Below are 14,747 nucleotides of genomic sequence, written 5' to 3'. Positions count from 1 at the left end.
TGCCACCATGCCCAGCTAGTTCTTTCTTTCTTTTTTTTAGAGACAGCGTCTCACTCTGTTGCCAGGGCTAGTTTTGAACTCTTGAACTACTCGGCTCAAGCAATCTTCCTGCCTCAGCCTCCCAAAGTGCTGGGATTATAAGCACATGCCTCTGTACCCAGCCTATGTTAATGTTTTTACAGTTCACTTTGATTTTTCGTTTTCCATCCCTTTAGTAAATTTCTGTTCACGTAGCCCTGTCTGTCATCCCTTTGCTTGGGTCAGTCTGACTCTGTCCTCACCAGGTATTATCTTGGAAGCTTGGGACACAGTTTCCTTATCTGAACTTGCAGGTCCCAGACCTCTGAGTTTGGGTTGCTTGCCAGTAGGTAGCAAGTTACTTAATTCGGCCATACCTGATGCTATGGTCTGAATGCTTCCCCTAAATTCACGTGTTGGAAACTTAATCCCCAATGCAACAGTATTGAGAGGTGGGGAGTTTGCCTCCTTTTTGCCCTTCTGCCTTCTGCTATGTGAGGACACGTGTTCCTCTTTTCCAGAGGATGCAGCATTCTAGGTGTCATCTTGGCAGAAGAGACCAGATGCTCACCAGATGCCAAACCTGCCAGTGCCTTGATCTTGGATTTACCAGCCTCCAGAACTGTGAGAAGTAAATTTCTGTTCTTTATAAATTACCCAATTTGTAGTATTCTGTTATAGCAGCAATAAATGGACAAAGATAGCTGGATGTTTATTAAAACCAAGGAAAGGATTCTGTGGGTGGGGCTGGGGTGGGGACAGGTGAAAGCATTTAGTGCTGAAGGCATGCACAACAGAACTGGCTGCCAAACACTAGCGGAATTGTCCAGCCTCTGCAGACAGGCTCCTGGGCATTGCTAGAGCGCTCTGCCAAGAGAAAGCAAACCTGCTAGAGACTGCCAACGATAGCTATTGGTAGGGACTTTTTTTTTCCTGAACCCCATATTGGGATATATGAGCTGATATTATGTTGGTGCAAAAGTTGCACCAACCTAATAACTATGAACTGAGCTAATAATAACTGAGCTTAGAAAATACAGCTGAATCTTTGAAATCTGAACAGTCCTGGAATGTCTAGGATTCCAAAACCATGGGACCTGAATTGTATATACAGCACTGAAAGGCAGTGATATTGTTTGGATGTTTGTCCCCCCAAATCTCATGTTGAAATGTGATCCCCAATGTTGGTGGTGGGGCCTAGTGGGAGGTATTGGGTCATGGGGTGGATCTTTCATCCATGGGGCGGATCTACCTTGGTGAACTCCCCATGGGAATGAGCTCATGTGAGATCTGGTTGTTTGAAAGAGCCTCTCTTGTCTCTCTCTTGACATTGCTCCCCCTCTCTCACCATGTGACCGCCTGCTTCCCCTGTGCCTTCTGCCATGAGGAAACTCCCTGAGGTCCTCACCAGAAGCAGATGCCAGCAATAGGCTTCCTGTACAGCCTGCAGAACCATGAGCCAATTAAATCTCGTTTCTTTATGAATTACCTAGCCTCAGGTGTACCTTTGTAGCAATGCAAAATGGACTAATACAAACAATAAAGAGATAAGGAAGAAGAGGGCACTATGCCAGTCCTTATGGAGGTGACAGTATAACAGGGAGGTGAGCCAGGCACAAGGACACACATTAAATACAAATGGCAGAGACACACGTTTTAATAACAAAACAGTTAATACTCGGTTGGGCGCAGTGGCTCGCACTTGTAATCCCAGCACTTTGGGAGGCTGAGGCGGGCAGATCACGAGGTCAGGAGATCGAGACCATCCTGGCCAACATGGTGAAACCCCATCTTTACTAAAAATAAAAAAATTAGCCAGGCATGGTGGCAGGCACCTATAATCCCAGCTACTTGGGAGGCTGAGGCAGGAGAATCGCTGAACCCAGGAGGTGGAGGTTGCAGTGAGCCAAGATTGTGTGACTGCACTCCAGCCTGGCGACAGAGTGAGACTCAGTCTCAAAACAACAACAACAACAACAACAACAACAACAAAACCAGTTAATACTGAGCTGAGTACTAGGTAACAGGTATCTTCTAAGAACTCTTCATAGCTCATTTAATCCTCACATCAATCTTATGAGGTAGGTTTTACTGTCAGCATTATTATTATTGTCCACATTTTGTAGCTAAGGAAATTGAGGCATAGAGAGGTTCGGAGTCACCCAGCTACTAATCAGCAAGGCTGGGATTCACCTCTGTACCATATTAGCTTCAGAGTCTGTGCGCTGAGCCATTGCTCAGTACCACCTCTCACATCTAATCGTAATTACTCCTGAGCATGAAAGAATGCATGGAAGAGACCACTGACAGGTTTAGGCAAAAGAGAGAGGTCATCAGATGATTAGAGTTAGGCGGGTTGGTCGAGAAATCCATCCCTGTTTACTTGTATCCATAGTGATCTCTTCCTTTTCCAGACTCAGTACAACAAGCAGAATATTTGGAGGTTCTCCTGGGTTCCTGCATTTCACTGTTGTCCTCTCATCCAGCTGCTATGCTTCTTGAAGACAGAGAGCATCTCTGCATTTCTTTTTTTTAAGTCTCAGTCTGTTGCCCAGGCTGGAGTGCAGTGGCGCGATCTTGGCTCACTGCAACCTCTGCCTCCTGGGTTCAAGTAATTCTCCTGCCTCAGCCTCCTGAGTAGCAGGGACTACAGACATACACCACCATGCCCAGTTAATTTTTGTATTTTAGTAGAGACAGGGTTTCACCATGTTGGCCAGGTTGGCCTCGAACTCCTGACCTCAGGTGATCCACCCACCTCAGTCTCCCAAAGTGCTGGGATTACAGGCATGAGCCACCGTGCCCAGCCTTATCTCTGCATTTCTTTGCCTCTCCCATAGCATTTGGGAAAGAGCTGAGGACATAGTAGATGAAAAGGTTCATTCCTGCGGAAAGAACAGCTGTGCTGTAGAGGCAGTCACTATAGTGATAGTATATACCTTGAGGAGCATATGAGACATACATCTTCAGCTTTCCAGCCATCAGTTCTAGGATGTGTTTTTTGGAAAGCAAAAAAATAAAATAAGCAAATAAATAGGACTGTCTTCTACTTATGAAAATTGACAATGATGTCTTTTTAAAAAGCAGGGACAGCAGGCCGGGCATGGTGGCTCATGCCTATAATCCCACCACTTTGGGAGACCAAGATGGGCCGATCACCTGCGGTCAGGAGTTCAAGACCAGCCTGACCAACATAGTGAAACCCATCTCTACTAAAAATACAAAAATTAACCAGACGTGGTGGTGCCCGCCTGTAATCCTAGCTACTTGGGAGGCTGAGGCAGAAGAATTGCTTGAACCCAGGAGGTGGAGGCTGCAGTGAGCTGATATCGCACCATTGCACTCCAGTCTGGGTGACAGAGTGAGATTTTGTCTAAAAAAAAAAAGCAGGGACAGCAAAACTACTTTTGAAACCTCTTAACCCATAACACCATTTAAAATGCATTTGTTTGGAAAGTCCTATGGAAAACTGTTTCATTCACAACCTGGATATCTTCTCTAACAGTGGATCCCTTGCTTTAAGTTAGAATACTCAGCAACCTTGTGCATCAGCCATCTCCATAAGGGGCCTAAGCAAGACCCTTCTTCTGTTTCTAATGCTGCAGGTCAGTCCCCTCTGATATAGCCTCCTGTCTCTTCACATAGCAGAAGTAAGTACCACCACCTATTCTAGGGACCGGCCTCATGCTTCTCTTAGCTAAGGGTGAGTACCAGCTGTCAGTGGGAGGGCTGCTGTCCTCGCTCAGAGGGGGTTGCTGTGTGGAGCTATACTTTAGACAAATGAGGAGTATGGTTCAGGGTTTTAAAGAGCTCTGGCTTTGATGTTGCCGCTATGTGACTTTGGGAAGGTCACTTCATTTGAAGCCTTAGTTTCCATGTCAATAAGCATCTACCTATATGACTATGTGGGCATCAAATCAATAATATATGTTAGTTGATAAATATTTGTTGAGCATCTACTATATATACTAAGGGCAAATTTAGGTACTGAGGATGAGCTATGAATAAGATAAAGTTCCCGTCCTCAAGAAGCTTCCATTCTGTCTTCATTTTGCTTTACTATTAATAGTTCCAGCACAGCGTACACACGGAAGGTGCTCAATACATGATTACTTGCAGACTGACTGGCAGATCATCACAGTCCTTGGAATCGAGGAGCTTATGCAGGGTGATAGTTCCAATGTCCCTAAAGTGGGAGGTACACACTCCTTTACTGATATTGTCAAAGATGAATCAACTTTCAGGTAGGATGTTTCACCAGACTAGGTTCTCTTTCGATTTGATGATTCTCTCCGCTGAGGAGAGCAGTTTATAATAAGTTTCCAAAAAGTCACTGCTTGAGTTTCTTTGGTCACTGCAAGTTCCGTGGAAGGTTCTTCTATGGAAGGGTGCTTTGAGCAACAGATAAAGAATCCTCAGATGAGCTACAAACCACGTCCAGAATGGAACCTCATCCTGTTCCATCCGTCTCTCAGGATGACCTGATTATTACCCATGGAAAGATTTTGTCTTTCCCTTTCCTAAAACTACATTCTTAAATCTTGGAGCACGGAATGTATGTAAATTAAGTGCTACACAAATTCCATTAAGTCATATTAAACAGTGATTAATAACCATTAAGAATTAATGAGAACGGGGAGAGAGATCCAAGATGGCTGATGATTAGCAGCTCGGGCACGTACCTCCCAGTGAAAGCGCAAAGAACGAGAGGACGCCACACTTTCAGACGAATATTAGTTGCTCACGGACCACGAGATTCCCAGTGGAGGAGATCCACGGGTCGCCAGGGTGACTCTTGTGGCCGGCGTGGCGGTTTTGCTGGTGCCTTAGCACGCCAGTTCTTGGTGCAGAGTCCGGATATTCCCGGGCAGAAAAGCACCATCAATCTTAACACCGCTGTTTTGGCCGGCTCAGTGGATTGCTCAGATTTCGGCGCAGGGAATCAACAAGTTGGACGTCAGAGACCCAGTTAGAAAGTCGGTAATTATAAAGACGACAGACGGACAAATATATAATGAAGGGAAGAAACCAGCGTAAAAAGGTAGAGAATACTCAAAATCAGAATGCCTCTCCCTCTACAGGGGATTGCAATTCCTCATCAGTAACGGAACAAGGCTTAATAGATTACACGGGTGTTCCAATAACAGAAGCAGGTTTCCAAACGTGGGTGATAAGAAACTTCTGTGAATTAAAAGAACTTATTCTAACCCAATGCAAAGAAACTAAGAACCTTGAAAAAAGGTTTGACGAAATGTTAATGAGAATGGACAATTTAGAGAAGAATATAAGTGAATTGATGGAGCTGAAAAACACAACACGAGAACTTCGCGAAGCATGCACAAGTTTAAACAGTCGAATTGATCAAGCAGAAGGAAGGATATCAGAAGTCGAGGACCAGCTCAGTGAAATGAAACGAGAAGACAAGAATGCAGAAAAAAGGATGAAAAGGAATGAGCAAAGTCTCCAGGAAATATGGGACTCTGTGAAAAGACCTAATTTACGTTTGATAGGTGTACCTGAATGTGATGAAGAGAATGAATCCAAGTTGGAAAATACTCTTCAGGATATCATTCAGGAAAATTTTCCCAACCTGGCAAGGCAGGGTAATATTCAACTCCAGGTAATACAGAGAACACCACAAAGATATTCTTCAAGAAGACCAACCCCAAGGCACATAATTGCCAGATTTATTAGGGTTGAAATGAAGGAGAAAATACTAAGGGCAGCTAGAGAGAAAGTTCAGGTTACCCATAAAGGGAAACCTATCAGACCTACAGTAGATCTCTCAGCAGAAACCCTACAAGCCAGAAAAGAGTGGGGACCAATATTTAACATCCTTAAAGAAAAGAACTTTCAACCCAGAATTTCCTATCCAGCCAAACTAAGCTTTATGTGCGAAGGAAAAATTAAATCTTTTGCGAACAAACAAGTACTTAGAGAGTTCACCACCACCAGGCCTGCTTTACAAGAGCTTCTGAAAGAAGCACTATACATATAAAGGAACAACCAATATCAGCCTTTCCAAAAATATATCAAAAAGCAAAGAACTTTAACACAATAAAAAATTCACATCAACTAATGGGCAAAACAGCCAGCTAGCATCAAATGCTGGTATTAAACTTATATATATTTTAATTGGATAAAAAGCCAAAACCCATCGGTATGCTGCATCCGGGCCCATCTTACATGAAACAATACACAAAGACTCAGAGAGAAGGAGGAAGATTTACCAATTGAACAGAGAGTAAAAATAAACTAATAAACAAAAAGCAGGAGATGCAATTCTCACCTCTGATAAAGTAGACTTTAAAGCAACAAAGATCAAAAGAGGCGAGGAATGACATTACATAATGGCAAAAGGATCAATGCAACAAGAAGAGCTAACGATTCTATAGATCAACGAGATAGAAAATTAACAAGGATATTCAGAACTTGAACTCAGACCCGGAACAAGTAAACTTAATAAATATTTATAGTACTCTCCACTTCAAATACACAAAACATACATTACCACCTCACACCTATTCCAAAGGTGACTATATAATTGGAAGTAAATCACTCCTCAGTAATCGCATAGCATTTCATAGGTTTAAATTAAATATTGGTTGGCTGTTTGTTTGTTATCTTCTTCCCTTATTCCTTCCTGACTACATCATTAAGTATAATTATCAGTGTAAAAGAGGTTTTCAATACCCATTACTAAATTGCATTCTAGCCTGGGCAAGAAAGCAATACTCCCATTCTCTCTCCCCCTTTCTTTTCCTTCTCCCTCCTCCCCATTCTCTCTCTCTCTTTCTCTTCCTTTTTTCTCCTTCCTATTCTCTCTCTCTCTTTCTCTCTAAAAAAAAAAAAAAAAAAAAAAAAGAATTAATGAGAACGGAATAAAATTATAAGTAAGTCTTTAAAAATGTTCGCTCTTCAGGACTCCGTATTTTATTCCTTAGTGAGGTAACAATATCTTGAGTTTTAATAATTAAGCATTCTGGGTTTTTAAAAGATTATGATTGTAGGAAAATAACTCTGTCAGTTACCCAGGCCTATGGGAAACCTGGCTGATTGGGACATGCAGCATTTAAGCAAAGGACCACACTCGGTTTATACTTATGCATCCTAAGAGCTGGTAAGACTGTTAGAAAAATAATAAACAGAACCCTCTCACAGCTGAGCTTCAGACATGCCTTTATAAAGCGGTATTTCTTCTTAAAGTTGGTCAGGATGACAAAGATGTTAACATCACAGCTTAACACACAGCACACATTCCAAACACAGTTATTTGAAAGGTAATGCTGTCTACTCCGTCTCTCCAAATCAAATTTCCCAAAAGTAATTCTTATAGTTCTCTAATAGATCTTTATTCCAAGCAAGCTCACTTTCTACTTAGCTCTGATGCAGAATTTATAACACTTTGTAGAGTATGTCATCTGAGCAATTTCAATGTGTTTTAGTGGGAATGATATATAATCTCCTGAAAATTCACCCCTTAAATAAGTCCTAATGGGCTGAGAGAACAGCAGTAGCTTAAGTGGATCTATTAAAAAAGGCTGAGTGGGTCAGTGATGGGGACGGAGATACCATTTTAACTCTCCCTTCAGTTACTGATCAAAATACATTGGCAGTCTAGTTTGACCATTAAAAGGCGCACGCACACACACATGCACACACACACACACACACACACCCCTCTGTATAATTCACTTGTGGATCAACACTTGCTTTCTTCCATTGATCTGAGTCACAGATTTTCCAACAAAGGAAAGGTGCCAGACCATTTTCATCACCTCCCTTAGAATCAGTTTTATGCAGACTGCAGAGCATCTGTAACTCCTCTCATAGGGAAGTTAATTAGTGCAAAGAACAAGAAGACATTTTTCACTGTCAATAGCCATAGAAAGGAAGACCCCTTTGTAATTTTCAAGGTGAAATGTGCTGAGTTAGAGTCACTGTTTTAGATTTAACTTCAGCAAAGGATGACCTCTTTCAGTATGTACCAACTGATTTTTATTACAGCTCAGAATGATGCCATATTCTAATTTTACTTGGCTCTGCCCCTTTAGTTGAGCAATCCTGGGCGATTCATGTATTTTCTCTGGGACTGAGTCTTCTCCGGTATCAGGTGAAAGGGCTAACTATATTTGGGCTTAGGATATTTTCAGGTGTAAACATCTGTGAGTTGTGATTTGGGGCTATCTATGATCAGAGCATCTGAAAGAAAACAAATTCTAGAGCCTACAGTGTTTCCATTTTGAGGAAAAAAATTTCACAGAATCAGCTTAAAAATCAAACATTTTTCATCATTTAGAGTAAAGTAAAAAGGACCCCCCAAAAAGAAACAATTTAGAGTACACAGCCAGTGCAAAAATGCTGAGAGCACGCGAGGTGGGTCGCTACAGGCCAATGTGCTTTCCCCATTTCTTTCCAAAGTCTCGGGCTGCAGGCACACAGATGTGCTGATTGTCCTGCAGACCCAGCTCAATGGGCCGGTCAGGCTATGGGTGGCATTTCAGATATGCTTTCTAAGCCTTTTGAGAATTCAAATGCACAGAGTCATTTCTATTTTTGCAGAGCTACAATAAACTGGAGAGCCGTCAAACACTGAATGAAAGCGTTCATTGGATAAAAAACATCTTACTTCCAGACCCTTAGATTATATTGTGATTGAACAGGAGTCTGGAAAGGCAGGCTTAAAATTAACAATCACTCACTATTCTAACTCAGCAAGGACCAGGCTGGACTGCATTCCAGCAGAAAGGAATCCTTATATTAAACTCAACATTAAACAAGTCAACTGAGGAACTTAATAGGCAGGTTTTTTTCTACACCTGTGGTTAAAAATTCTAATATTTTGATGTTTGTCAACAGCATCCTTTTGCAGGTGTGGCTGCACCTCAATTTTTCCTTCTGTATATTTCAAAGTTGACATTTTACAAGTTATTTAGGAACTGTTGAACCATGAAACTATTTTTCATTGTCAAAAATGCTGAATGGTGAAATAATGACTAGCTTTCACAGTTTGCCTCTTTATTTTATAATCTAGTTGAGCTACTAAATTTAGTTGTGAACTAACAGACTGTCTCTTCTGGGAAATAAGTTATTTCCCCCACTGCCTACAGGTTTTTGAATGTTTGAATGTAAATATATGAATATATGAATGATTTAAGAACATAAACATATCACCGCTTGTTGTAATCATGTGCATTTTACTTGAACCACAATGTGGGTTTGGAATAGGTTTGTGAATAGAGCTTGTTTTCATGTAAATGGGATCAAGCAGTACCACTGGTTAGCTATTCAGGAAATCAGACAATGCCACCCTTGCTGGAAATGCTTCAATAAGATTTTAATCCATGTACCTAATATTTGAACTCCAACTCTTGCTTCATATTCCTGTGGCCTAATCCAGATCTCATTGCTGACTGACTAAAGGATGGTGTGAGACTTAATGTGATCTATTTATGTGTGGCACCTCTTTCTGGCATGAGGATTTCAGGTTTCATCTTGGAGGTAGTGTCTAAAGAGAGCTTTCTTTTCCTCCCCTGTGACATTCTTAAAAAAATGCAGCACGGTCTGTCTGTCTGCCTGCCCCTAGAAGCAGCATCCATGTAATAACTCTTAGAGAAACACCACACCAACAGGACATAAAGAACTCGTGGAATCCTGTGCTTCACTGCTACATGCACAACGTGCATATCAGAAATATTACTGTACTTTTTACGTTCCTAAGCAGCTTACCCATCCCTGCGAATATGAAGAGAGACCATTACCAAAGCATTTCTTTTGGAAATACTATGAGCATCGCAGTGAGAGTAGCTTAGTGTTTCACATTTACAAATGGGAAATTATAAACAGGCTGACATTCTGGCACTTACAACACCAGGAAAAAAAAATTCATGCATGGAAAAGTCATTTGTAAAATGAAGCTTGGTGTATTTAGTTCATTTGAAGCCATAAATTCTCACACAGATACCAGATGTGTGTATCTATGTGTGTGTGTGTATACATATAATGTTGTATTATGTTATGTGTGTGTAATGAAAGTCTTAAACTGAACATGCATTATGTATATCAGTGTACGCAACCCTGTTGTCAGCTAGGGAAAAAAGACGGTTTTTCAAACATGTTGTGTGGCTATTTTTAACCTGAGAACATTAATCAGAAAAGAGCTTAAATCTTACTTCCTCTGCTTTTCCCTCTGGTACAAATAGGATGACATGGTGTGAGTGTCCATAACACGAGGTATGACAAAGCCAGGCTGTTTTGATATTTGTGTGAGGGACAAATTTAACTCTAAATCTCTTGGCCAGACTTGCCTTCCTCATATAATCAGAGCCCATCCGCGTGTGACCCTCGTCTAAAGCTTCAGGAAGATGCTGCCCCTTCCCTCTTGCCGCTGCTCTCTGATCTGACTTTCATGCTTAATCTGATCTAATCCTGCCAGCATTATCTTCATCTGTGCAATGAAACCTGGAGGATTCTTTCTCATATGTGGTGAGGAAAGACATTTACTAAATTACTTGCTCGAATCATACGGTGAGGTTTTAGCTCCTTATTTTTGATTAGATGAGGGCTGCAGCATCGAGGCACATTATCAATGATTAGTCAGAAATCTAGGTTTCTCCCATTTTTGGAACAAGATTTTCTGAAACTGGGTGCAAAAAGACTAAAAGGGCTATGAAAAACTAGAAACTCTCAGCTAAGAATAGAACAAAATATTTATTTTTCATTGAGAAGTTTGTTGTTTTTTTTTTTTTCCAAAGAAAAAGAGCAAACCCAATTCCAATGACTTTGGTAGAAAAGTTATCCATTGAAAATCTTATTAAAATAATAAAAATAACAAAAACCACTTTCTGAAAATTTCATTCAACTCTCCTGTAGGGAAAGTCTTCCCTGAGCTCTGGATCTTATGATTAGCCTTATCAATATAACTGAACTTCTTCAGAACCTGAAGTTAATGTGTTTTCAAATCCGAAGTGCCCGAATAAATATCATGATAAAACTGCAAACAAGATCTTACTCTTAACAGGGAAAATACTTGTGAATTGTCAATGTTTCCCATAAGCTGAAATAATTATTATTCAAATAGCATGAAGAAATACATAAGATTAGTTGAAATAATTATTAAGGCCTGATGCATATTTATCCTGTAACTTAGGATCAGACTTTCATTAACAAATAAGTACATTGGGCGAAAACAGAGGGCAAAATATCTCATGTAAATTTTTTTTAAAAGGCAGGCACCTGACAGAGATTGTAATGTTATTATTTGCATAAGAATAAAATGTAATTCCATAATTTTTGTTTTATGTATAATTAAATATTATAATTGAAACTGAAAACATTAGATAGCAAATATATATTTTAGGAAAAGCTATTTCCCCAAAGATATTCCACAGATATGTTTATTTGCTAGAGAGTATGTGTGTGTACACGCACATATATATTCCCTTATATCAATAGTCAGATCTCTCCTAAGAAGTAAGCTAATTGAGCTGTTTGTGTTGATAAACTCCTTTTTCTCCAGACTATTCCTCTCCGAGCCATAATTATTTGCAATTTGCCTAAGTCGTCCATTTACTGATACGTCAAGCATGAAACAGAGGCAATTCCAGAAAATGGAAATGCTTCTCAAAATCAATCTTTGGGAAATAATGTGGTAGAAGTTACTGTGTGATAGAAGACTACCTTATAACTGTCACATGGAGATGAATATTAATTTGTTGAGGTTAAGGTGGCTTTGTGCTTCATTTGTTGACTTTGCTTAGCCGTCAGCAAAGCAGCACAGCCCAATTACTCCAGCAAAGCTATTTTTTCTAACAGGAGTTTTATGATTTTTATGTACTTACCAGTCAGCACACATAACAATGTCAAAATGTCCTTCCAGTTGAGAGACATCTGTCTCATTATCCCATCGTAAAACGCTTGAGGAGAAAAAGATTTTAAAAATTATACACAGGGTTTTTTTTTTAACTTTTGATTTTGAGCTATTAACATTATTTTTTGTGGCACTTGAAATTATTTAAAAGGTATATACAAATTATTTCAAAAGGTATAATAAAAAATAGGATGTAACTGTCTTCTGTGTTTTATTTAGTATTCAAATCTAGAAGAAGAATTCTCTACTTAAATACAATAGTTAACCTTTTTGCTAGTTTTTATAGGTTTTTGTAGACAAACTAGAGAAAAAATATCTTATCTTCACCATAGTCATTATAATGATTCTGGACCCTTCACATCAATGAGGTACATATTGAAACCAAAGTATTCCACATTTGACTGGAATACAAATTGATAAAAATAAATGATGTGCGACAGCTTCTATCTATACTGCCTGGCATGTCAGTTGCTTTTCTTACTGATGAAATGAGCAATTTGGCGAGATGGAAGAAAAGAAGAGCCAAATTTCATTTGGTAGTTCTTGGTTTTTAGGCATATTGAAAAATTCACCCACACTGACAGTCTCCCAAAGAGGATCAGGCTTAAAACTTCACATTAATAACAATAATTCATAACATGCATTTGAAAACTTCAGTAATACTTGTGAGGCCAACCAGAGGTTTTTAGTTACTCTCAATGAACAACTGTGATGATTAGCATTTTACCATATTCAAGTATTTTAGTGATTCCTCTTACCACCACACCAAAACTGTGACTTCCAGTAATATTTTTAAAAGTTAAATTCTGTTCCTATTTTTATTTTGATTCTTTAGAGCTAACCGGAGTGACCACATCCTACCCTGCCCAGTTATATTTGCTTGTTTTGGTGGATTCATTTCTTCTACATCTTCCCTAGGTGAAAAGTCATGTGTCTGAATATAATAAAAAGTCTTATACTAGTCAGCCCAAGTTCTTTTCATATACAGTACATTAACATACATTAATGCCAGTTAATTTCTCAAGGTAGAAAAGATTAAACATATCACCACAAAAATACCTACACAGGCTGGGCAGCCGCTGTTCATCCACTCGTCCAACCCATTCCTACAGAGCCACTCCTCACTGTGTGCCAGGCCTTGTGCTGTGCCATAGACCGTGCCTTCACAGGGGCAGTCTGACGGGCCATATGGACACATAAACCCCAATTCCTATGCGGTATCCTATGCATTGGGTGAGTATACAGACTTGGAGCATGGGAGGGCTTTCCAGAAGCAGTGAATAACCTCAGTGTTCACAGGTCCTGTAACACCCAGATCAGCTTTACAAATTGACTTTAGTGTTGCTGTACTTGTTGAGGCCCACTGGAGAGGCAAGAAACGAAGGAAATTAGGAAATCCCTAAGAGATCAATCCATAAACGTTGTTTATGGATTTCTCAGAAACTCCATGCACCTGGGGAGAGCAGGAAACAACCAACACCAACTTTTCTGGAAACACTGAGGCTCCCGGTGTATCCGGGACTCAGGCTCAGTGAGAGATGGGGCCTGCCCAGCCCTCACCAGAGTCCTAAGTCTTAGAGTCTAAAACTTCAACCATGAGCAAGATGGTTTAAAGTGTAGATCTATACTAGACTTTCTCAGATCAGAAAAGTAATGTATCCATCCATCACATAAATTTTAAAAAAAGATTAAAGTATTAAAATAACTCATAATCTTACCATTCCACAAATGACTCTTTAGCATTTGCTTTTAATACACAGGCAATTACTAAAGCACAAGAACAGACTGCAGGAAATCCTGCAGTGATAGTGGATGTTGTATTCCTGAGGTGCTTCAGCCTCTTGGCTCAACAAAGACAAACTGGAGAGATAGGGGTCTAGGCAGTGACTGGCTATGGATTCCCACAGCAGCTGTAACAAGTCGTGACTCTAAAATAAATTGAAAAGCCCGGCTTGGTCACATGGGCTATAACACATTCCCCAAAGGCATTTTTCCCCAGTTCTCATGAGTCTTATGGCTGTGCTATAAGCATGTGACAGAGAGAGAGAGAGAGAGTGGTATTACGGAGAGTTCAGCTTTAGCACAACAGACAGACCTAGGTTCAAATCTTGGCTCCTCCCCTTAGTAGCTGTATGAGTCTGGGCAATTATTTAACCTTTCTGAGCTTGTTTTCTTATCTATAAAATGGGGATAACACTAACTATCTCTTTGAACATTCTAAGAGCACCATTCATACAGTACCTGCAGTTGTATTGTTCATGCAACATACAATGAGAATAGTGCTTCCTGGAGCTGTGCAGTCAGGCAGCCTTCTATCTTGAAAGACTAGAGATGATAGTGATTTCATTGTTCAGAAATATGGTCCTTTTAACTCCTCTCCTCCAGTGACCTTGTCCTCCACCTGGAGACACACTCCCATGCATGCTCGCGAGAGCACGTGCTTCCACTGTAGGGGAGGACCAAACTTGGTTTGTTTGTATCTAATCTGTTGCAGACCAATACTTTTGTAAAATATAGTCACAAAAGAATAGACAAATGAGATTAAAAACACAAGGGCATTCCAAATACAAGTCTACTGATCACATGCTTGGATGTCGCAGCAGTGTTTCTAAACATGTATTTCAATTTCTGAACTTATCTCCTTGCAGATCAGTAACATGCAGTTCACAGACTGGCACCAGTCCATGGCCTACTCATTGAGTAGCACTCCTCTAAACCTGCCTTTACCAATTACTGCAACTCTAGCAACTCTCCAACCAACCCCTCCTACCTTTCACTGCTCATTTCTTCTAGAAGGTACTCTGATCTAACCATTCCTCAGTCCCACTGGCCCACACTGATCCTATCACCATGTCACTGT

At 40.3% G+C, this 14,747-nt stretch overlaps 1 protein-coding gene across 2 annotated transcripts in view; it reads right to left on the bottom strand.

Moving 5' to 3' along the window:
- Nucleotides 1–14,747, bottom strand: part of CAMKMT (calmodulin-lysine N-methyltransferase) — a 415,676-nt gene that overhangs the window by 18,083 nt on the left and 382,846 nt on the right. Inside the window, exon 8 of one of the 2 annotated variants that reach the window (XM_012450588.3) lies at nt 11,859–11,933. The exons of the other annotated variant lie outside the window; for it this stretch is intronic. Coding sequence (XP_012306011.2) covers nt 11,859–11,933 — 75 coding nt within the window. The remainder of the gene's footprint in view (nt 1–11,858; nt 11,934–14,747) is intronic. 2 annotated transcript variants of the gene reach the window in all.

Source organism: Aotus nancymaae, unplaced genomic scaffold (genome assembly GCF_030222135.1).
Source record: "Aotus nancymaae isolate 86718 unplaced genomic scaffold, 86718_ANA_hifiasm-v0.15.2.pri h1tg000057l, whole genome shotgun sequence".
Classification (NCBI taxonomy): domain Eukaryota; kingdom Metazoa; phylum Chordata; class Mammalia; order Primates; family Aotidae; genus Aotus; species Aotus nancymaae.
This window is presented reverse-complemented; position numbering and strand designations above follow the sequence as displayed.